This window comes from Peromyscus californicus, unplaced genomic scaffold (assembly GCF_007827085.1).
Source record: "Peromyscus californicus insignis strain IS unplaced genomic scaffold, ASM782708v3 Scaffold_5__1_contigs__length_169319896, whole genome shotgun sequence".
NCBI classification, from domain to species: Eukaryota; Metazoa; Chordata; class Mammalia; order Rodentia; family Cricetidae; genus Peromyscus; species Peromyscus californicus.
This window is the reverse complement of record NW_026294573.1, coordinates 4,322,250-4,345,189: the sequence shown is the minus strand read 5'-3', so window position 1 is coordinate 4,345,189 and position 22,940 is coordinate 4,322,250. Positions and strand designations below refer to the sequence as shown.

At 54.8% G+C, this 22,940-nt stretch overlaps 1 protein-coding gene across 2 annotated transcripts in view; it reads right to left on the bottom strand.

Moving 5' to 3' along the window:
• Espn (espin) overlaps positions 1-21,957 on the bottom strand; it is a 31,811-nt gene extending 9,854 nt beyond the window's left edge. Inside the window, exons 1-9 of one of the 2 annotated variants that reach the window (XM_052718718.1) lie at positions 21,539-21,957; positions 18,575-18,768; positions 7,749-7,935; positions 7,474-7,656; positions 7,160-7,291; positions 4,089-4,290; positions 3,044-3,312; positions 1,997-2,038; positions 7-336 (exon numbers count right to left, since the gene is read on the bottom strand). In XM_052718718.1, coding sequence (XP_052574678.1) covers positions 7-336; positions 1,997-2,038; positions 3,044-3,312; positions 4,089-4,290; positions 7,160-7,291; positions 7,474-7,656; positions 7,749-7,935; positions 18,575-18,768; positions 21,539-21,832 — 1,833 coding nt within the window. In that variant the 5' untranslated portion in view covers positions 21,833-21,957. The remainder of the gene's footprint in view (positions 1-6; positions 337-1,996; positions 2,039-3,043; positions 3,313-4,088; positions 4,291-7,159; positions 7,292-7,473; positions 7,657-7,748; positions 7,936-18,574; positions 18,769-21,538) is intronic. The other variant, XM_052718719.1, reaches the window with a different exon arrangement.
• Positions 21,958-22,940: the final 983 nt, after the last annotated feature.

Sequence of the window (22,940 nt, the reverse complement as noted above, 5' to 3'; positions counted from 1 at the left end):
ACGCACCTCCTCGCTGTGGGCCATGCCCGGGCGTGAGGCCAGCGGCTCCCCCGGGCAGTGGCCCAGCTGGCGGTAGTAGTCCCCCGTGCTGGGCTGTTTGCTGTACGAGCGCTGCTTGCGGTCGGAGTCCTGCCTGCGCAGTCCGATGTTGTGCCTGCGCAGCCCCGAGTCCTGCCTGCGCAGCCCCGAGTCCTGCCTTCGCAGCCCCGAGTCCTGCCTTCGCAGCCCCGAGTCCTGCCTTCGCAGCCCCGGGTCCTGCCTGAGCAGCCCCGAATCCTGCCTGCGTAGCCCCGAGTCCTGCCTTCGCAGCCCCGAGTGGCCGTCGCCGGAGCTCGGCTGCGGGAAGACAGTGGCGGATGATGCGCTTAGCCCGGATGCCCCTCGCGCCTCCCTTCCCACCCTTTGCCTGGGGGGCTCGCGGCCTGCAGTGGCGCAGCTGGCCGCGTCCCTGCCACCCGCCCCCCCCCAGACAGTTCTCCGTGCAGGATGGGGCGAGGGGCGTGGGGACCTTGGTGAAAGGGCGAAGGCTCGGCCGGCTTACAGGGAGGGGTCTGGGTTAGGGCCAAGGGCACAGGGGCTCCCACTGAGGCCAGAAGGGGCGGACCCAAGGGCGGGGTGGCCCAGCCTGGACGCCAGGGGGAGCCTGAGCTAGGACAGCTCCCACTCAGACCGCCCCGAGGGCTCGGCTGCACCCTACTAGCTCCACCAACCGCACGTGAGCGCTCAAGGCTCCTCGAACCCTCTCCGGCGGGGGTCTCGGCCTGGAGGGGGCCCTGTCTAGAGCTGGTAACCTGGAACGCTTCTGCTTACTCAGGGGACCCACAGTCTAGGGCTGCTCCTACCTGCGACTGTTCCGGTGGCCCCCGCTGTGCACCTGGCGGCGGGGGCGGCACGGACCCGACACCTGCGTTACCTGATCCTTCCTCTCAGGTTACAGCCCGGCCCGCACTCAGCCCGCCTATGAGCTCAGTCGGCCTGACATCACCCAGGGTCCGCCAATCCCAGGCTTAACCCCCCAGCAGGCGGGGATGTCACGGAGCCCCACTGCTCTACACCGGGCCAGGGGCGGCTCCGCCCTCTGCCCCTCTCTCCCCACTTGCGGTCCTGAGTACCCTACCTTCACCCTCCTCGCTCCCAATCATGAGCCAGGACCGCAAGAGGGCCTGACCTCGGGCAGTGAAACTGCTCAGTTTTGCCCCCACCCCCCCACCCCAGCCCAGGTCGCGCCCCGGACCTTCCCCTCCCGCATCTGGAACCCATCGCTATCCATGTAAACGACACCACACCCGCGCCCAAGACTCAAGTTTCCAGGGTGGCCGGGTGGGCTCGGGTGACAAAGCCACTTCTCACTCGGTTGCTCCCTGTTAAGGCCTGCACTGTGCGAGACAGAAGAGGTGGCGTGGCCGAAGACCAAGTGACCGGGTCGGGGCTGTCCCCTGACCCAGTCCCAAGTTTATAAGTATCTGCAGTGTCCTCAGACCCTTCGCACCCCACTGGACCAGGTTCACGTGACAGGAAACACGACACGCCGGATTTGCTTTCTGGGTCAGCCAGCCCCTTCGGCACCCACTGCAGCTACTGAGGCGCACACCCCTCAACCCAGTTTTATCCGACAGTTTAGGCACCCACGCCTGAGGGGGCAAAGGGACGTAACTGGCACACAAAGGGCCCTTTGTGGAGCCTATTAGCGCCTGCAGTTCTGCACGAACACATCGCAGAGGGGCTCGGGCATGGCACAATGCTGGCACTCAGGCCCAGGGGTGGGGAGCGGGCATGGTTTTGGGCAAGGCACATATGCTGCGCCAGGCTGCGAAAGTGGTCTGGCCTCAACCCCCTACAATCTCTGCCCAGCCTTATTTCATCTCCAGATGAAAAGAGAGTCTTCTGGGAAGAGCTCGGTGCACCGGAAGGGAGTTGAAAGAGCAGTGGCAGTCCCCGTGAAGGTTGTGTCCCTCCCATGCCGCCTCCGCCCCCATGGCCTTGCGACCTGGCTCACCTGTGCAAACTGATCACTTTGCTCCACCCTGGGGTGGCGAGCCTTGTGCTGAGGAGAGAATCGCAAAGTCTGGGCTCTGGCAAGACTTTATGGGTTTGCCACCCTACACCTGACCGCCTGTGGTCTCAGATTGTCCCCTCACCTCTCCCTCTGACCAGCCTTGCTTCGGGCCTCCCTGCCACTATATCTGCCCCTCCCCTGCTCCCCAGCTTTAGCCAGAAGTCCAAATGCCCTGGAGGTTCTAGCCCCTCACATTCACACCCCTTCTGGAGGATTCCCTTCTTCTCACATGCAAGCCCCTCCTCCACCCACCCAGAGGTTATGGAGCAAGCCTTTTTACTCTGGTGGGAAGAGGCGCCAGCTTCAGCCTCTACTCCCCTAGCTAGCCAGCCATGAGGTAGCAGAACTTTCTAGTGTTTGCTCAACTTCCTCACCCACCTTCTGGCCCTCACCTTCAAGTCAAACTCCCAGAATGACCCAACTGGAAGACACCTCAAGTGTCGGGTTTGTTTGTTTGTTTGTTTTCTTTTTTCTTTCTTTTTTTGTTTATCTTTTGAGACAGGGGTTCTCTTGTAGCCCTGGCCGTGGCTGTCCTGGCTGTTCTAGCTGTCCTAAAACTCAGACATCCGCCTGCCTCTGCCTCCACAGTGCTGGAATTAAAGGCGTGCACCCCCCCCCCCCGGCTCAAGTGTCATTCTCTACCTGAGCCCCAAACTATAGTGTCCACAATATCTGCATGCTTTCTCTGCTAACTCCAGACAGCCCTGCCACTCTGTGCAAGACGTGGCCCACGTAGCTCCTCACGAGGTCTATGTTCCTCTGGCCTCAACTCCTCAATAGGAATGGTGGCTTGGTTGCCCCCACCCCTTGCAACCCCATCCACAATGTTCAGTCCTGAGCTCTCATGGACCTGGCTAGGATTTTCAGTTCTTGAACTTGCCCTGGACCCAGAAAGTCTCATTTGCGACCACAAGTCAACCAGGCCAGTTCTCCATTGGCCCATCAGCCTACCCCACCGCTAGCCGACAGGGCCCGCCCTCTACCTACCTCTTTCTTCAATGATTCCACTTCCACATGGCGAAGCTTGTTCTTAGTCTGCATGTAGATATTAGCTGCTTGTGGCCCCACAGGAGGCTTGGGGGCTGGGTAGCCTGGTGGAGGTGGGGGCACCTGGGTGCCTGGGGGTGGTGGCGGAGGGAAGCTAGGTGGCGGCGGTAGTGCTGTGGGCTTCTCTATCTTGCCCCGAGGCAAGCTCTTCTCTGGGTTCAGCATGTCCATGTAGCTCTGTAAGTCTGCAGCTCTTGCACTGGGGAGCCCTGGGGGTGGGGCAGGAGGGCAAGCAGGATGTACAAGTTTGCAAAATGTTCCCCAGATGCAAGGTATCCCAACACTTTGAACAGCTTATCCAGTGGCTAACAGGGGTCACTGCTTAGATGGCTCGCTGTGGCCGCCACAGTGGGCAGGAAGGTGATATTCTCAGGTTTCAAGAGGTCATTTTAGGGAGTTTTGGGTTTCCTGGTCCTGTGAAGTAGGACCACCTGGCAGAGGCCAGGCAGGGCAGGAGTCTGCATGGGCTACACCCAGCCAGCTCTGCAGGTCACCACCTGGTGGTGGGAAGCAGACACTGCAGGTAGATGGACTTCCGTTCAGGGTGTGGTCAGTGTGTACACATATGCCTGTTTCTGAGGGCTTTTGTTATATGTGTATTTAACCCTGTCCCTCTGTGTTCTGTGCATCTGTGTTGGGCTGGGAGACCTTGCGTGTGGGTGTCCATGTCTGTAGTAGGGAAATGGAGAGTTTCTGTTTGTATAACACAGGTGTATGGACGTATATTATCTGGATAAGTTTGTATGTGTGCTTGTGCATGCTTATCTGTATACTAGCACGTCTGTCCATATGTGCACCTTTGAGGCTGTAGCCTAGAACAGAAAGCAGTGAATCATGTGGGGGGCACATGCGGACTTTGTGGTGGGGAGTATATTGGGATGTACATGCTCGACTGTCCCCCTCCCCATGTTAAGGCGGTGAGTGGTACGAACAGAGTGTGTTTGGGCTTCTCTCCTCTCACCCCTCTTCCTCCCAGCCTGCTCACCTCGAGTGGAGAGCTGACCCTTGATGCTGGAATGGCTGGAAGAGCAGGAGTCATAGTTGGAGAGGGTGCTGGTGGGGGAGCCCAGGTCAAAGTTCAGTGGCTGGACCGACATGGTGGTGTTAGGCGAGGACATGCCCGAGTCAGGCTGCTTTGCCTCCAGGTCAGTGGACGGATCTCGGGACAGGACTCGGTGTTCCACGCTCTGAGGAGAAAGGAGGGAAGCTGTGGGGATAACCCCACAGTCTGCAGAACAGGGGTCCCACCGCAAGTGGGGATAACCCCACAGTCTGCAGAACAGGGGTCCTACCGCAAGTGGGGATAACCCCACAGTCTGCAGAACAGGGGTCCCACCGCAAGTGGGGATAACCCCACAGTCTGCAGAACAGGGGTCCCACCGTAGGTCCTCCCTGAACAACCTGCCAAGTCACTTCCTTCTCTCTCTGCATGAGAGGGTCTGCATCTTCTCCGAATAAGCATCAAGAGCAGACCCTCTCAACAGCGCCTCAGGCCGCAGAGAAACTCCCACCAGGCTCTCCCCCTGCTCAGGAAGGCGGGACCTGGGAAGGAGGGCCTAGGCTGCAACCCCGTGGGATGCAGCCCTGCACCAGCCTCTCTGCTCTCATCAGTGGGCAGAAGGCTTGGGCTCCTATGCATCTGTGGGCAGAGGGCCCCAGGGGCTGCTACTACAGGAAGAAGGAGACTCAACCTCCACTGCCTGGCTGCAACCCCATCTTAACTTGTTGACATGCCAGTTCCCTGCCCTAGGCCAGTCTACCTCCTGATGGGGGGAGGGGCTGGGCCCTAGATGGGATGGCCCAGCTGAGGCTGCCGACCCTCTCGTTCTCCCTCCCACCAGCTGGGCCCCTGAGTGCTGGTCTGCCCCTCTCTGCTGGGGGCAGTTAGGGTGAGGGGCCGACTTACATTGCCCATATTCTGTCCCTGCTACCGGCAAGCCTGCTCCTCTGTTGCCTCCTGCCCAAAGATGCTCCTCTCTGCCCCTCGGCCTCCCTGCCTGAGAAGTGTCACAGGCCCCCTGGGAGAGGGAAGCAGGCTGGCACCAGGTAACGGCTCAGCCGGCACCCTCATTGGCCCTGTAATTAGTGTTTGCCTTTTCTGGGCCAGCTACCTCAGTGGCTTGGATCTGTCATTGCTGCTGCCGGGCCTGCCTGGGTGAGGGGACCAGATCCTGCTGCCTGCCTCATTCACTCCAGGGGCCCAGGCCCTGTTCCCTACCCTGTGAAGGAAAGGAGAGCCCCAGAAGACGACTTGGGGCCAACAACCTAAAGGTACTCTTTTCTTGACTAACACTAGTGGGCAGCGTAGCGACCCAGTCCTGACCTCTGTAGACCGCAGAAGGTAGGGGTCGGGCACTGGCTCGCAGGTTTGCAGCCTGGAATTGTAGCTTTAATTCCCTGCCCCCACACACTAGCTATGGGATCATGACCGTATTGTATACCAATAGTTTCTCCACCCGAGCCTCTTCACCTGTGAAGTGGGAATAATGGGATTTGCTCCGTGGGGGGAGGGGCAAAGGTGTTGAAAGTTGGTGACAGGCATGGTGATGGGTCCCAGTACATGCCTTAAGTGTAAAGTGCCAATAACATGGTAAAGGTGAGTTGGGGTCACACCTGTAAAGCACAGGGCAGAGAATCTACCAGAGTCAGACCTCAGCACTGGTGCTTATGGGCAGCTGTAGCTGCAGTCTGGCAAGCTCACAGGGGTTCCAGGGCGCCACACACCTGCAGCCTGATAATAACAGGAAGGAACTCACTCCTGGTACTGAGACCTCAGTGTCCACTCCTGCTTGTGCGCTCCAGTGATGGGATACCCACGACCTGTGGCTTACTCTGGGAGGCCCTTTCTGGAAGTTCATCCCACAACCTTTCAGCCCTGATTGACACTTAGACTCTGCTGTACTGTTCAAATCTCAACAGGGTCACCCCACATGCTAGCAGATAGAGCAGGGCCATCTGCCTTCCCTCCTCCAGGCTTTATCTGGAAGCCTTACTCAGGTCTGGGCTAGGCCCTGGAGATAGCATCCCTCTGAGGGGGGTTGTGAGACCTACGGTCTTCCTCCTCTACAGCCCCAAAGTAGGCATTGTAGCAGCTGGCGCAGGGCCCCGGACTTAGAGACGTCCACACCTGAGCCTGAATCCCACTGGGTCATCTCATGGCTTTGTAAGCGTGTAATAAAATAATTTACAAGAGTCACATTGTTTTTTGGTTATGAATTAACTACAAAGTGAGCAACTAGCCAAGAGGGGTGACTCCTGCCAGGTGCCATGGTACATGGCTATAATCCTAGCTACTTAGGAGGGTGTAGCTAATGCTAGACCCCTTACCTAGCACCCCCAAGGCCTTAGGTTCAACCCTCATCACCAAAGGAGGGAGGAAAAGAGGCAGCTCATTGTTGTGGGAATTTGCTCCACCAACAGCCTTGGGGTATCTGGCCTGATAGAGGCGTGGTTTTTTTCTGGTACGCGACTGCTTAAAACTGAAGAAGGGGCATGTGCTTGCTCTCTCTTGGGGTGGTTGGAGACCGGTTCCATTGACCCCGGGCAGAATGGAGGACCATGGCGGCTGTTCACTTTGTTCTGTATCCGAGAGTGCATTTTCTCCCCATTTTATATCTTAATAAATCCTTGATACCCTTTAACAGACTTTCATAAATTTGCTTAACATCTCATAGCCAAGCCAGGCTACTGGACTCCATCATGGGCATGTGACCTTTGGGTTTCTGGAGACTCAGTTTACCCATTTGTGAAATAGGACCACTACCACACCCTACAAGAGAGGGTCTGTAAGATTTAAATCAACTAATACATGTAGGTGGATGAAAAATGAACTTGGCTGGGCCCAGTGGTCTGTCTCTGCCTGTCCTCATACCCCATGACAGTGGTTTTGAATTTCAACTAGTGCCAAGCAGTGGGCAAGGAAAGTTACTCCTTGTACCACCTCAAGCAAGAAGCTTCATATCCTTGAACCTCAGCTTCCTTCTTGGTAAAAGGGGTAAGACACTTGGGGTTAGGGGTGAGATTGAGTAACTCCACACCACTGCTCCTGGGTCATACCAGGGTGTGCACGGTCCGCAGGTAGCGGGAGCAGTGGGTGTGGCCATTGAAATCAGACAGGTCGGCAGCTGTGTACCCATCATGGTCCCGGACATCCAGCCCCGCGCCATTCACCACGAGGATCTGGCAGCACTGCAAGGGGAGAGCAGGGAAGGGGTCCCGGTTGAGAGCTGGGTCCCTCCACCTCCTGCACTCCAGAGGGGTTGCGAAGAGAGCGCGCGGCCGCCAGAGGGCGCCCGCGCCCCTGCACCCGGCCGCGCCCCGACCACGCCCTCCACCCACTTTCGACCCCACCCCTCTCGGGCCGCCCTGACCTCGAGTTCCCCGTTCTCAGCAGCGTCATGTAGCGGGGTCCCGCCCCACAGGTCCTGCGAGATCTCTGCACCGTGCAGCAGAAGCCAGCTGAGCACTTTGGTGTGGCCGCGACTAGCAGCAAAGTGCATGGCCGTGGCGCCGTCGTGGTCCTGCTCTGACAAGCTCAGGTCTGCAAAGCTCACCTGGTAGGGGGCGGGGCAGAGGGCGGGGCTTGCGCTAGGCCCCTCCTGACCCCGCCGACTCCCAGCGCTGTTCCGCTCTGTCCCCAGCTCACCAGCCACACCAGGACTGAGTTGTGACCCATCTGCGCAGCAGCGTGCAGGGGGGTCATGCCGTCTTGTGCGCGCACGTGCGGATCTGCGTTGCACTCCTGCACAAGGTACTTCGTCATCTCCAGGTGGCCCTCCTGGCACGCCAGGTATAGGGGTGTGGCACCGTTGTTGGTCTGGGCATTCAATCCCCTGCGAAGAGGCAACACCCACCATGTGCTCTGGATGCCCACTGCAGTGTCACCAAAGCCTCCTTCCATAGGCTGGCTCTCCAGAATGCTGAACGAGTGGCCTGGAGAGGCTGTGTCGCACGTTGTCCTTCAGAGTCCCTCTCCACTTTCCGCCTCCTCTTGCCTACTCAACTTTTCTTTTCTTTTTCTTTTTTTTTTTTTTTTTTTTTTTTTTTTTTTTTTTTTTTTGGTTTTTCCGGACAGGGTTTCTCTGTGTAGCTTTGCGCCTTTCCTGGAACTCGCTTTGGAGACCAGGCTGGCCTTGAACTCACAAAGATCCACCTGCCTCTCACAACTTTTCTATATCGTGCCTAAGCCTACTGCATTTTTTTTTTTTTTTTTTGGACAAGGTCTCACTACATAATGGCCTTGGCTGTTCATCACTATGTAGCCCAGGCTGGCCTCTAACTCAGAGATCTACTTGCCTCTGACTTTTGAGTGTTGGGATTAAAGGCATGTACCACCATGCCCAGCTAAGATGATTTTAAGTTATATTTATTATTTGTCTTATATTTATCTTTATTATTATTTATCAAATATTTATTGATTTTCTTTTTTCCCTTTTATGAAAATGACTCTTTTCTCATACATTATATTTACTTATGTGTGTGTGTGCGTGGCAGGCATGGCCACAAGGCAGTCAGAGGACAGCTTTTGGGAGTCAGCTGACTTTCTTTCAACCATGTTGCTCCTGGGGATGGCACTTAGGTCATCGGGCTTAGCCACAAACACAGCAAACATCTGTACCCTTGATCCATCTCACAAGCCCACACCTGCCTTTTAGGCAGTGTCTATAAGGACATGATTGCCTGATTTCTCCTACCTTTTCAGCCGCAGCAGCTGTCACCGCGTGCTTCCACACTTGCTGTCTGAATTCTGTACCTTTCTCAGGTGCCTCCCCATTTGGAAGGCCCACTCTTTCCTCCTTACAACACATCCTTCCTTCCTGAAGCCTGCCTGTCCTTTCTCCCTGTACCCTCTGGAGGCCCCTTCCTACCTTGGGCCAGTTCCTTTGGTGGCCTGGCTTATTTCGTTAGCTGTAGCTGCTACTGGCCGTGGCCTCCCCACAGGAAACCGACTTCCTAGAAGGCAGGACTGGAGGTTTCCAGGTAAAATGCAGTGGTGCCCAGTTAAACCCAAACTTCAGATGGACATCAGTATTCTAGCATCTGCCAAGTACTGCCTCCTGGGTTTCAGTGTGAATGGTGTTTTAATGATGTTTATGTGTCTGTGTTTGTGTATGTGAATACAGGTGCCTGCAGAAGTCAGAGGTGCAAGATTTCCATATGGCTGGGATTGCAGGTGGTTTTAGAACTCAAACTTGGGTCCTCTGCAAGAGCAGCAGGCACCAGAGAGCTATCTCTCCAGCTCCTTGAGTTTTGGCGTTAATCTGGCAGCCTTACATTCACTATATTCTGGGCACTTACCTGGGAGTATGATACTAGCAGGTAAGTCTTTCTTTCTTTTTAATTAATTAACTAATTTTTAGGGTTTTTTGTGTGTGGTTTTTTTTTTTTTTGAAGCAGGGTTTCTCTGTGTATACCTGGCTGTCCTAGAACTTGCTCTGTAGACCAGATTGGCCTCAGACTCAGAGATCCACCTGCCTTTGCCTTCTGAGTGCTGGGGTTAAAGGAGAGCACCAGCATGCCTAGATCTTTTTAATGTTTTGAAATATTTATTTTATTTTATGTATATGAATGTTTTGCCTATATTTATGTGTGTAAACCACAGAGGTCAAAACAGGGCACCAGATTCTCTGACACTGGAGTTACAGATGGTTGTGAGCCTCCATATGAGTGCAAAGAATAAAATTTGGGTCCTCTGCAAGATCAGCCAGTGCTCTTAACCACTGAGCCATCTCTCCAGCCCAGGCAAGTGTTTCTTAAGCCCTGTTGTTATCCCTAATTTGCAGAAGGTTAACGGGGCTAGGGCATTCTTGCCACACGTCACACAGCTGGTAAATGTGATGGGATCACAAATCCATCTGTGGGATGCAGTGCCTGTGGGATGGGACCCACGGGAGACACGTGGACAGTGGAAAGAACAGGTGGAACCCGTGTCCCAATGGTGTCCCAGTGGTCTAGCTTTTGATTCTTACCACCCCTTGTCCTTGCTTCCCCGGCCCGGCAGTTTCCTAACTGGGTAACAGGGATCCAGCCTCACAGGTGAGAGGCATGCAATCAAAGGGTTTGGCCACTAGGCTGATAATGGGCGTGGGCTGCCCAGGGTGCAGTTACCAGGAATGGACACTGGGTGGAGCCACAAGCTACTCCAGAACCATCACCTGTCCATTCAAGTCTACAAACTCAAGCTGGGCAGGGGGGTGGGGGCGCGGGGGTGGTGGTGCTGGGGGGTCCATCCTGTTACTCTCCAGTCTTTCATATTCCCACTCAAATTATTCTTCCTAGCTAAACATCCACAATATCAGTCAGACCCATCAAACCCCTCACTCATTCGTCCAGTGGCCTGCATGTCCCTCCTCCAGATAGATCTGTCCATGCACCAGCCATCTCTGTCACTGCAACATAATTTAGGTCCCTACTCCTACCCTGACAAGCATATCTTCCCCTCCTTAAGTACAGCCCTCTCAGCAGCCCTGACCCTGGAGCCTCTCTGCTCAAGTTGTACACATCCCTCACTTAGTTCCCATTCCCTGTCTCTCCTGACTCCTTGTGTGGACCTCCTTCCCCCATCCGACACAAAGCTGACACTTGTTGGATCTGGCCCTTAGATGTCTTGGGGGGAAATGGTGGTACACCTGGTTGTCCTTCAGAATGTCACTCACGTCAAGAGCAAAGCAAGGGCTGGGGGTGTAGCTCAGTATTACAATGCTCTGGGTTAGAGCCTCAGCAACACACACACACACACACACACACACACACACACACACACACACACACACGTATCCTGGCACACTCCTATCATCCCAACACTTGGAAGGCTGAGACAGGAGGATCACTGAGAATCTGGACTATATAGTAAGACCCTGTATCTAAAAACCTAAAATAAAATGAAATGGGAAAAAATTAAAAAGTATGTCTTGCCTACACAGAGCAGGGCAGGCAAAAGCCCCAGCCATCCGCCCCACACCTCTTCTTAGAACCCTGCTGGCTCATGGCCCCAGCCTGCAATCCCAGTGCCAACGTCGCCCCCACACACTGGTGTGTTGGGAACAGCCTGCTAAATATTTCATGACCGACACTCAACAGCTTGAATTATTCACCCAGTAACCAAGGCACAGTGAGTTCTGGGGTCCTAGGGATTGGAGGCTGGAGGGGGCGACCCCAGGGCCTGCTGAGTTCTCAGGGTGGGGCAAGGCAGTTTACCCAACAAAGAAAGCCAGAGCCATTGTGCTTCGCCTTTCCAGCGTCTCCTGGTTGGCGGGAGCCACCATCCAGGGGCATCCAGCCACCTAGAAGGAACTGGGCGGCAGAGGGCAGTGGTGCCCACCTCCCATCAGCCACCAGCTGCCACTCCCCACTCCCAGCAGAGCCTTGTCACACAGTAAAGGCCCCATTATTACTAGCATGTCAACCTCTGCCCTCAGGACTCCTACTGAGGAGTGAGAGGCGCAGGGCCTGGGGTAAGTCTGCTGACGGGCCACGAGAAGGGGGCAGCTAGCTGTCTTCTTGCTTGGCATGGTGGTAAGAGGAAGCCCAGGCTCCCTCAAACTCACTGGATAAGCATAAAGAACAAAATAAAACTCCTGGGGCTGGCTGGATGAATGAACAATTAATAATAACAAGAAGAATGGGGTAGGTGTGGTGGCGCACGCCTTTAACCTCAACACTTGGGAGGCAGAGGCAGGCGGGTCTCTGTGAGTTTGAGGTTAGCCTGGTCTACAGAGCAAGTTCCAGGACAGCCAGAGCTACATAGACCCTGTCTTACTTAAAAAAGGGTGACGGCCGACTGATAACAGCTACTTTTAACTGAATGGTTCCTCACTCCAAGTGCACTGATTGGCCAGTTTCACACCCTCTCCCATCCAGTCCTTGCTGTGGTCCTCGGGGTGAATGTTAGCACCCTTCTCCTTTCTCAAATGAGGGAACTGAGGCAGAGAGGGCTAAGATAATTTGATATAAAATAGACAAAGCTGTGAGGTGAACCTGAGTCCGACACAGAGAGGAGGAGAGAGCGCTGTGTCCACACCTTTCTTGTCTGTCAGCCCCCCTCCCTCTGAACACAGACCTCTACCCTTCTCTCGGGAACCCTTTGCCAGTGGGCTGAGGCATGCAGGGGCCTGAAGACATGACAAGGGTTCAGGAGGACTAGGTGTAAATCCCATCTCCCTCAAGTCGGGTCCCAGAGTCCCTTCGTGTCTGAATTCTCAAACCTGGGGTTGGGATGTCTCTTCTGTCCTGGGAGGACGAGCCAGGACCAGGGTCCTGCCAAGCATATGTCAGGCTAGAGGTCATGTCTGCTGTGTGTGTGTTGGGGACCCTGACCAAAGGAGACAAAAGGATCTCAGGAGACCTCCAGACAACTCTTGCCTGGCTCTTCTCCAGCCTACAGTTTCTGTATATCCCCAGTCTCCACTCAGCACTTCACTCCAGTCACTGTGTGAGGTCCCAGCACAGGGTCCTCCGCCCTCCCCAGCCTCAGTTTCCTCTATGGTAAGTAGGCTGCCCAGCCCTTCCACAGGCTTCTGTGAGTCAACATTAAAGCAGCTTGTGAAGTGGAAAGTGTCCCCTGTGGGGGGGGGGGGGGCGGTGCTGGACCTCCCAGCATCCCCCGGTCCAGTCACAGTCTCAAGTTCAGTTACTACCCAGTGGTCTTCTGCATCCACACCTGACTGGCTGAGCATTGCTCACCAGGGGCCCCTTCCCAGCACCTGCTCCTTTGTCCCCGTTTGTTTGGGTACAGGACGGGCTTTCAGAACTCTACATGTTCCCAGCCCACCCCCGTGTCAGTCATGTTGGTAAAGGACAACCTCTCCCCTCTGTCTCTCCTGAGACAGGGTTTCATGCAGTCCAGGCTGACCTAGAACTCATTATCTAGATGGCTCTTGAACTTTTGATTCTCCTGCCTCTACCTTCTGAGTTCTGGGGTCACAGGCCTGCACCACCACTCAGTTTATAAGATGCTGGGGTTGGAACTCAGTGCTTCATGCATGCTAAGCATGGACTCTACCACTGAGCCTCAACGAACCATACCCTTGTTTTTTGTTTAAAGATTTATTATTATTTTTTTTAAAGATTTATTTATTTATTATGTATACAGTGTTCTGTCTGCATGTATCCCTTCAGGCCAGAAGAGGGCACCAGATCTCATTACAGATGGTTGTGAGCCACCATGTGGTTGCTGGGAATTGAACTCAGGACCTTTGGAAGAGCAAGCAGTGCTCTTAACCTCTGAGCCATCTCTCCAGCCCCAAGATTTATTATTTTTATTTTATGTGTATGTGGGAGGCCCTGAACATTGGTTTGTGCACCACATGCATGCAGGTACCCACAGAGGGCAGAAGAGGGCGTCAGATACCCTGAAACTCGAATTACAGGTGTTGTGAGCCACCATGTGGGTGCTGGGAACTGAACGCAGGTCCTCTGCAAGAGCAGTCTGTGCTCCTAACCACTGAGCCACCTCTCCAGCCCTGCTGTCCTCCTTCTGGACCCTGAACTCTGGATCTGAAAAACCCCGTTCCAAGACCCCCTGCTGGTGTGGGGTGCCCTAGCAATGACAGAGATCATAAATAGTTTGTAGTCTTCGTCCTGGGGGAAAAATGTGCTATGAACAAACAGTGATTGTACGGAAGACGCTCTGTTGGAAAAAGGGATGCAGTCTATTTCTGAGGGGTTCTTAGAATCTGTTCACGTCTATACCAGCGTACAGCTAACGCTGCCACAAAGAACAAGGAGTGATCTGTGTTCCGGCGTCAGGTTATGATGAGAGGTCCTTACTGTCCTGCTGCCAATAACGTCTGCCCTGAGGGAGTTTGGGAAGGGGCCACAAACACAAGGTCCCTGTCAATCACATTTCCTGTTTATGCTTGGCCTGGGGGTTGGGGAGATCACAGCATTGTTTTAAGGAAGGTTCTAGGCCAGTTCACTGGCCTCCCAGTCCAGCAGCAAGCCTGAGTTACCGTCAGTGTCAGGTTAACTGTGTTTAGAACCACCTAGGACACACCTCCGGGTGAGTTTGTAAGGACAGCTCCTGAGAGGAAGACCCACCCGGTGTGTGGGAAGTGATCCCACGGCTTGGGGTCTTGGACGGTTTGAAATGGGAAGGAAAGCAAGGAGCTGGCTGCACGCCCACACGACTCTTTCTGCTTCCTGACTGTGGACACAATGTCACCTCAGGTTCATACTGACTGCCCCCTGCCCCGCCCGATAATGAGCCATATGTCCTCTTACACTATGAGTCAAAGCAGATCCTTCTGGAAGTGACTTTTGTCCAGTATTTTGTCACAGCAGCGGAAACTGCACACACCAGTGACATTTCCAGCACGCGCTAGCGTCTCTTCCAACCTCTGCTTGACTCTCAACTCATTTGCTGTGCCCCAGCCATGGCCACGCCCTCACGGCGAGCTTTGTGAAGATGACTACTCCATCAGAGAGGCCTTTCCTGGCCCCCTCAACTTAAAGGACCCCCATGACTTCCTACCAGACAGCCCCATTTTACTGCATAGCATTTATCACTTGTGTTCTCTTGTTCTTTTGTTTAGTTCATCCTGTGCACACACGTGTGTATGGCAGAGGGGCTACATGCTGTCCCCCTGGGACAGACAGCCTGCAAAGCAATACACCAGGAGTAGAAGAGTGTTCACCTCAGTTGGGGGGGGGGTGCTCTCAACCTACCCCTTCTTTGTCTGCTGTTTCTCCCAAGCTGGAGAACCGTACCCCCAATGCTGGTGAGCTGGGCAAAGAGTTCAGACCTATTTGTTGAGTGACTAAGTGTGTAAGTGAGAAGAGGCAGATGGGCCAGGAGCTCTGTGCCCACCATGGCCTCAGCCTCTCGGTAGATTGGGTCCATTTGCCAAATGGGCACAGGAAGATGCAAAAAGGGAGTTCCATCTAAGGTCACAGACCTGCCATCAGACATAGATGGATTCCAGACCCCTCATCAATCAGCAAACAAAGGTCCACTGCCTGGCAGACACCAGGCACAGAGCAAGGAAGATAAAGCCTGTAGCTTCATTAGTCATGGGGTCCAACAGTAAGAAAACACACAGAGACATGCAGAAGGCTATGTCCACAGATGATAAGGGCCCAGGAGTCTGAGAGGAAGACCCCAGAGCCCTCCCCTTCTCCAGTCTCAAAGCTCAAAGTCAGGGTTGAGCCCAGAGCTCCCCTGCAGCAGTCTAGGCCCCAGAACAACCTAAGGCAGACTTGGCAAAGGCATTTGGGATGGGGACTCTTGGACTCAAGAACCCAGTTAAGCGCACCCCCCGCCACCCAGCGGTGGTGGTGCACACCTTTAATCCCAGCACTTGAGAGGCAGATGTCTGTGAGTTCAAGGCCAGTCAGTTCTACAAAGTGAGTTCTAGGACAGCCAGGGATGTTACACAGAGAAACCCTGTCTCAAAAAAAAAAAAAAAACAAGCAAAAAGCTTAGAAGCAAAGAGGTCTGCTAGCTCGTTGATCCTTTTCAGTTGCCCCAAATGGGGGATGCAGACCCCATAGTTACTGTGAGTTATTTGTTTCTGTCTAGGACTGTCAGCTCATCTGTCTCCAGGACTCCCAGACTAGGGGTACCCTTTTTGCAGGGTACTTAGAGGAAAGCCCCCCCCTCTCCCTGCCCAGAGTGCGAGGGAGGTGTTCTGCAGCAAGTTCTGTTTTTGGAAAGATTCAGTCCAATGAGCTGGGGTAGACAGAGAAGAGGAACGAGTACTGTGTGTTCCTGTGACCTCAAGCCCTTTGCAGTGCCCCGAGGCAGAGACCTGCATTAGCAGGGCCCTTCCCAAAGCTGCCCAGCCCTCCAGCTCCCCTGCACCTTGTCAGCACCATGGCCCATGGTTACCCACAGCCTCCCTGGGCAGGATCGAGTTTCCCACGGATGGCACTCTTCCTCCCTCACCAACGCACCAGAGAGAGCTGAGCCCTTGTGAATAATTCACAGTGCTTCACAGCGGGCCTGGGAGGCTCAGGAGAGCATGGAGCCACAGCTTCAGAGCTAGGCTCTGGGGTCCTCTGATTGGACCCTGTGACCCCAGAGAATCCTGCTCTCGAGGCCAGAGGTTACATGGGCACACCAGCCCCTGGTCCCAATTTCTAGTCCCCCCCTCCTGCCTGAGCTCAGCCTGGCATCCATTCAAAGGTGACTTCTTATCACCCTGGACACAAACCATGGCAGGGATCGGAGGCCGGGCCCTCTGTCTAACTCCCTGAGATTCACGGTGAATCCTGGTGGTCTGTCAGCTCCTCAATGAGGTCATTTAGCACAGAGTCAGCGCCAGGTTCCGATCTTACTCAGCACCTGGCAGGGTCAGGGTCTCCAAGGGCTGGAACTCACAAGCATGCTGCATGGCAGAGCTGGAGTCTTCCTCCATGGGAATCTCAGGCTTGTCATTAGTGGGGCTTTTCTCTAAGGTGGGTTAAGGGGCTAGCAGTTCTCATTGGAACCTGCAGAGCAGGCTTGGAAGCCTGTCTGTTTATAGTGCTGCCAGCAGCCTGGACCTCTAGGTACACTGTGTCTGGAGGAGAGGCTGGTGAGAGCAAGCAAGCATCCGTGTTACGTACATAACCTGTCATCTTAGAACTTGGTGTCCTGTGCTCAGAGTGAGGGAGTGGGACACATCAGAACCACAGCCTTGGGGCTGAGGACATGCCACAGGTGTGGCCAGGCCCTAGTCTGAAGGGTCTAACAGGAGTCTGGGCCATCGCTTCCTAGGGCTGCTGATGGTGGCAGGTCAGACCCCACACTCCAAGGTCTCTGAGGCCACTGACTTAGATATGACCTCAGCCCTGCTTGCTGAGTCAAAGCCTTCACACCTCAGTGGCCACCAAATGGCCATGCAGAGAAGCCACCCCAGCAAAGTTCCTGCTGGCTCACCCACCCAGTGACAGACAGGGAAACCCTTGCCAGAAGCCAAACAGGCTCAGCCTGCCTGTCCAGAGCCAAGGAGACAACTGCTGCCTGGCCTTCTTGGTCTGAGAGCCATGTTGTGTCCACACCAGTGTCCGCCCTATGCCTTGTGGCCAGCCTGCTCCCTGGTGGAGAGTGGCCATGAGGCAACCTCAGAAATGGATCAGTGCTGGATCCAACCCTGTCACCTTGCAGATGTCTTCCTCCTGAGGCGGGGCACACATACTTAGACAGAAACTGATCAGAACCCTCACCCTCAGGTCCTGGTGACTGCTCACATCCTACACCTTTAGGAAGAATCCACGTCCATTTCCTGAGGCCCCTGTCCTCACCCCAGACTCTCATGTGTCACTCTGCTGTGCTGTGAGTCTTTTTCCCACATTCCCCCACTGTGTCCCAGGATCTCCCAGCCACTTAGACTGGGGTCCTGGGAAGGTTTAGAAGCCCCTCCACCAGTGACAGGAATGGGCTGAGAGGCTGCAGAACTGGAAAATTCTCTAGAGGTAGCCTGCTCATGGCTCTGGGGCTAGGAGGGATCATGGGACTAAAGGGCAGCTCTCCTCTTAGCTGCTTGATAGTTGATGTGACCCTTCCTCTCCCTGTCTAACTCAGGTCTAGGAGGTGCTCCTGACTCATCCATCACTCCATATAGAGCAGTCTTGGAAAGGAGAGTAGACCAGGGCTTGAGAAGGCCACCTACTGAAGCCAAGCAAGCACCCAGGAGGAGGGCAAGTGACCTTGGCCTGAATTCCCGGTGTACCAAATCCAACTCTAAGCTGCCAAGGAGCTAGGATGGGAAGCACCTGCTTGCCTCTGAAACAGAGGCTGTGGCCCCAGTGGGCTGTGTAGAAGGGAGAAGTTTCACTTTGGCTGGACCTGTTGTAGGCCTGGGCACCTGAACCCAGGACAGTCACTGAAGCAGTCACTGATGGCCATCTCCAGGTATTTCCCATAGCCTTGCCGCTGTGCCCAGAGACCTCCTTAAGCGAAAAGTCCTAGAGTCCCGTATGGTAGGTAGTACAGGCCTGTAATCCCAGCCCTTGGCTGGGTGGTCAGCAGAAAGACCAGGAATCCTTGGACTAGGCATGGCAGTCATTCAGGAGGCAGAGGCCAGTAGGCAGATCTCTGTGAATTTGAGGCTAGCCTGGTCTACATAGTACGTTCCAAGTCAACCAAAGACCCATCTCAATGGGCAGTGCTGGCACACACCTTTAATCCCAGCACTCAGGAGGCAAAGCCAAGTGGATCTCTGTGAGTTTGAGGCCAGCCTGGTGTACAGAGCAAGATCTAGGACAGGCACCAAAACTACACAGAGAAACCCTGTCTCGAAAAACCAATAAATAAATAAATAAATAAATAAATAAAAGAAAAGGAATAAAAAAAATATAGATCAGGAATCCAAGTCCCAAATTCTTTACTTAGCAAGTCTGAGGCCAGCCTGAGCTACATAAGAGCCTGTTTCAAAAATAAACAAAGAGGGAGGTCCTGACCTGGTCCGTGGTGGACTTCTTGCATGTGAAGGTCCCAGATTCAATTCCCAGCACAAAAACAAAACAATAATGCAAAAGGAAGGTTCTTACTCAGGGTAATGCCTGACCAGAAGCTTCATCGAGGGAAGGTCTCCTTTGGCGGCGGCGTAGTGAATAGGCAGGGCACCTGTGTCTGTGCCGATGGCAGGGTCCGCACCACCGTGATGCAGAAGCCAATCCACCACCTCTGGGTGGCCAAAGCGGGCAGCCAGATGCAGGACTGTGGCACCAGAATTATCTTTTTCCTGTGGGCAAGAGAGCTAGTTAAAACGCTGTAGTCTGAACCTGTCCTTGCCAGATGCTCAGTCCACTGCCAGCCTCCTCCAGGAGGGGGCGGGGGCGAAAGTCCATGTGCTTACCCTTCCTTGAGGGGATGGCTGTACCTAGTTTAGCACGCTTTGGAGGTGAAATAGATCCTAGGAATTTGAATCTGCTTCTATCCTTAGGCAACTCCTGGCTGGCTTTGACCCTCGGGTCATAGGCAGCAACACCATGTAGGACTCTTGGAGGCCTTCAGGGCATGATGGAGAGTTGCCAGTACACAAGAGACTCCCAAAACATGGCACCCTATGTCATAGCAGGAGTTATGCACGGCTCTGACACCTGGGAAACACGTGAGCGAATGACTACATTGCTGGACTGAGTGAGACAGGGAGGGACGGTAGCTGAGTCTCTCCCAGGCTGGCATGAGGATTCCCCCTGCCTCCAACCCTTGTTCCTCCTCTTCCTCATTCCCAAGTGTCCCTTGGGAGGTACAGAGCCTTCCATTTTGGTACACCTCCAACAACCCAACCCCCACACAAGAAGCTGCCTTCCTGTGGACTCCCCTGCACACAGCTTCAAGAACAAGCTGTGTCCTTGCCTGTGGAGGAGGAGGTTACTGGGCACTGGTGGGCAGGGCCTGGGACAGCCAGTCAATAGTGTAGGTGTGTACTCGTGGCAGGCTCTTGGAGAGGCTAGGTTTTTAGGTAAAACCCCTGCAGACACCCTCTGGGCCCAGAACTGCTCCTCACATATACCTTTTATGTTTCTCTTTGGAGGAGGGGCTGAGGGGTTGTTCATGGGGAAGGAGAGACCCACTGAGACTCCAGATGTCCCGACTGAGGCTGCTGCATTTGAGAGTAGGTGCTGTTCTGGAAGTTGACAACATGTCAACATCAAGCACACAGACACCAGAGAAAGGGCGGAGCAGCTGTGAGAGGTAACTGGGAAGTGAGCTCTCTCCTCTCCTGCAGGGAGAGGGTACCACAGAGACACATGTGGCCAAGACACAGAGACCCTGAGGTAGGTGAATCTCAGGAGGAAGATCTCAGAGCCTCCTGAAAGAAGAAAAGGATACAAGAGTCCGGCATGTCATCAGTCAGGCTATGGAGGTGGGGAGGATCATGGGACAGAAAGCAAATGGCCCATAAGGGACTAAGGACTAAGGGATACCAGAGTTCCCTACTGCATATTGTAGGTGTGTACAGGCTTGTTTAGTCTGTCCCCCTGAGGTCAGGCATGGGCTGCCTAGAGGTGGCCTAAGTAGGACCACCATGACGAAAGTCTGGAACCTCAGCTCTTGAGAAAGGCCTTCCCTCACCACTGGTCTTGGGGATATGGGCCTGAGGCTCTAGGACATCTTCATAGCTCAGGGCTTCTGGATAATGATGGCAATATGAAGTCAATGGCTTGTGTTCAAGGTACCACCAGCTGGGTAGACCCTGGGAGCCTTGTGTGCTGGGGCCACATCCTAAGTTGTTTATCTCTGGGCCGGACAGGACCAGAGATCGAGGTCATTCCCCCACTTCTGCCCCCAGCTTCCTGGGGGTATAAGACAAGAGATGTGATAAGCTGGCACAGGTTGCTTGTTCCTTCCACCTCCTCTGAGTGATAAGGGAGGCTTCCGGCCAGTGCTGGACATGGAATCAGGGAGGCAGGCACCTCCCGAGAGAGGGAGGCATGGACCATGTGGCTGTGGGCCACATGGCCAGGAACTCCTGATAACAAGGCCAGGAGATAAGAGAAGGAAAGAATCTCCCAGAAAGATGGGAAGGTGGGGCTTGCCCTCAGAGGACAGGAGGTGGGAGCTGTATGAATTTTGCTAGGCCCCTGCAGACCAGATTGGAGTTGGCTCTTACCAACTCCATCATCACCCTTTGATGCTCAGTTAACTCAGTGGTCTGTGGGGTTTTTGTTGTTTGGTTGACTGGTTTTGGTTTTTGAGACAGGGTCTCATTCTGCAGCCCAGGCTGACTTCAACTCACAGCAATCCCCCTGCCTCAGTTTCCCAAGTGGCATGATTACAGATGTGGGCCACTCAGTGGTCTCTCTCAGCTGTAGATCAGATGCGCTCCCACCTCCGTTGGCTGCTCAGGTAACCAGAATATCATCCCGATTCCTTCCCTCAGCCTAGGAGACCCTATAGGCCCGGCCTGGCGGCCTGCAATCCCCGCCCCTCTCCATCACTCTGCTTTCCGTAGCCTACCTCCAGCACAAGAATGTGGACACCTCGGGGCATTTCACTTCTTGTTCTCTGTACTGAGGACTCTCTGATCCACTCACCCCGGGGAAAGATTCACCGGGGCTGAGGAGTGACTTAGAGTTGGAAGGCCCAAAGTTGCCGATGTCCTTGGAGACCTCCCCACCACAGGTCCCCTACCTTTGTCCCTGACTTAGTGGTATCTGCATCTTGGCCCGGGGTGAGTTGTGAGACCTTGTGCACTCTCCCTCCAGACCTGAGCCTGGAGGACACCGGCTTCTAATTTGACAGCCAAGGCTCATTCCTAAGCCCCCACCCCCACTCCTGCCTTCCTCCAAGCCTGCGCCGCTCACTCAAGGATCTGTGCTCTGTTCGCCCTCGGAGATACCAGCCCCAACTGAGTCCGGGATCTACCCAAGTCCTCAATCTCAGGAACCCACCTTATCTAAAGGCGTCTGGAAGGAGAGGCCTGCAGGACTCAGCCTAGCCAAGACCAAGCCACAGGAGGACTGGCGTCCTCTTCGGGCCCAAACCCTCTCTTGGGGTGGACTCACCTGCACTCTGCAGCCGCCCTGTGTGAGCAGCCACTTCAGGCAGGAGAGGTAGCCTGTGGCGGCGGCGTCGTGGGCTGGGGTGGCGCCGTTGTGCGCGCGGGCCACGGCCGGGAGGCCAGCCTCCTCCACCAGGTAGCGGAGACAGTGAAGTTTGCCAGATCGGGCCGCATGGTGCACTGGCAGGGCGTCTAGCGGGTCGCGCAGAGAAGGCCCCAGCAGCCCGGCGGCATGCAGGTCCTTCAGCACGTCCAGGTCGCCCTGCCGTGCAGCTTGCAGCGCCTGCTCCAGAGCCATGGTGCCGCCCTCGGCGACCCGGCGCTCAGTGGGTTCCTCGGGGCCTCATGCAGGTGGCTTCAGGCTTCAGGGGTAGCCCTGCGGCCCAGCCGTTGGAAGAGTGTGAACCCCGGAGGCAGAGCGGCTGCCCACCGGCTCCGGCTCTGCGATTCCTGGGACTCAACTCCGTCTCTGCAGCGCTCTGGGGCGGGGACCCCGAGAGTGCCCCGCTTAAGCCTGGGACCCGCCCCCGCCACGCCTCCTCTCTGCCCCGCCTCCCCGGCTCTGAGCCGTCCCCCAGCCCCGGCCGGTGACAAGGCTTGGTGCGCACAGAAGTTCCTCTTCTGATTTGCTGCACATAGAAATTGAGTAGGATTCTAGTGCCACCCAGACACTGACCCGTTGACTCGAGGTGCCCAGTGACCACTATGTGTTGTTTCGGGTGCTGGGGACACAAGCCAGCAACTGATGGCAGTTACAAGGAGCTACAAATGTCACTAGAACCTGGCAAGTGGGAGAAAGGAAATAGTTTGTCATGGGCATCAAGAAGGTGCCTGGTGCTGGATCTGGTTGGTAAGAAGGGATGTTCAAAGCCAGGGAACTGGACGCCACTGCCCAGAAACTTAAAAAGTCCCACCAAATGCAAAATGCCGAGTACCCAGTGCTCAGGATGCCGAGGTCCCTCTTGAGTTTAGACCCAAGAACAAGAAGGGAGACAGGAGAAGGCAGAAAGGGAAAGAAAGGAGGGAGCCAGCAAAATGAACGGGTAAAGGGGCTTGCTGCCAAAGCTGACAACCCAAGTTCGATCCTAGGGACCCACATGGTGGAAGGACAGAACCATCTCCCACAAGCTGTCATTTGACCCCACATGCACACTGTAGCAATGACCCCCAAATAAATAAATACAATGATTGAAAAAACAAAACAACCACAAACCCGTAGGATCTATTTCTTAAGTGAAAGGAAAGAAGGACAAGTGTCGAAGCCAGGCCAGGTGTGAGTTCGAGGCCAGCCTGGTTTACAGAGCGAGATCCAGAAAAGGCTCCAAAGCTACACAGAGAAACCTGTCTCGAAAAACCAAAAGGAAAGAGAGAGAGAGAGAGAGCGAGAGAGAGAGAGCGCGTGGAGG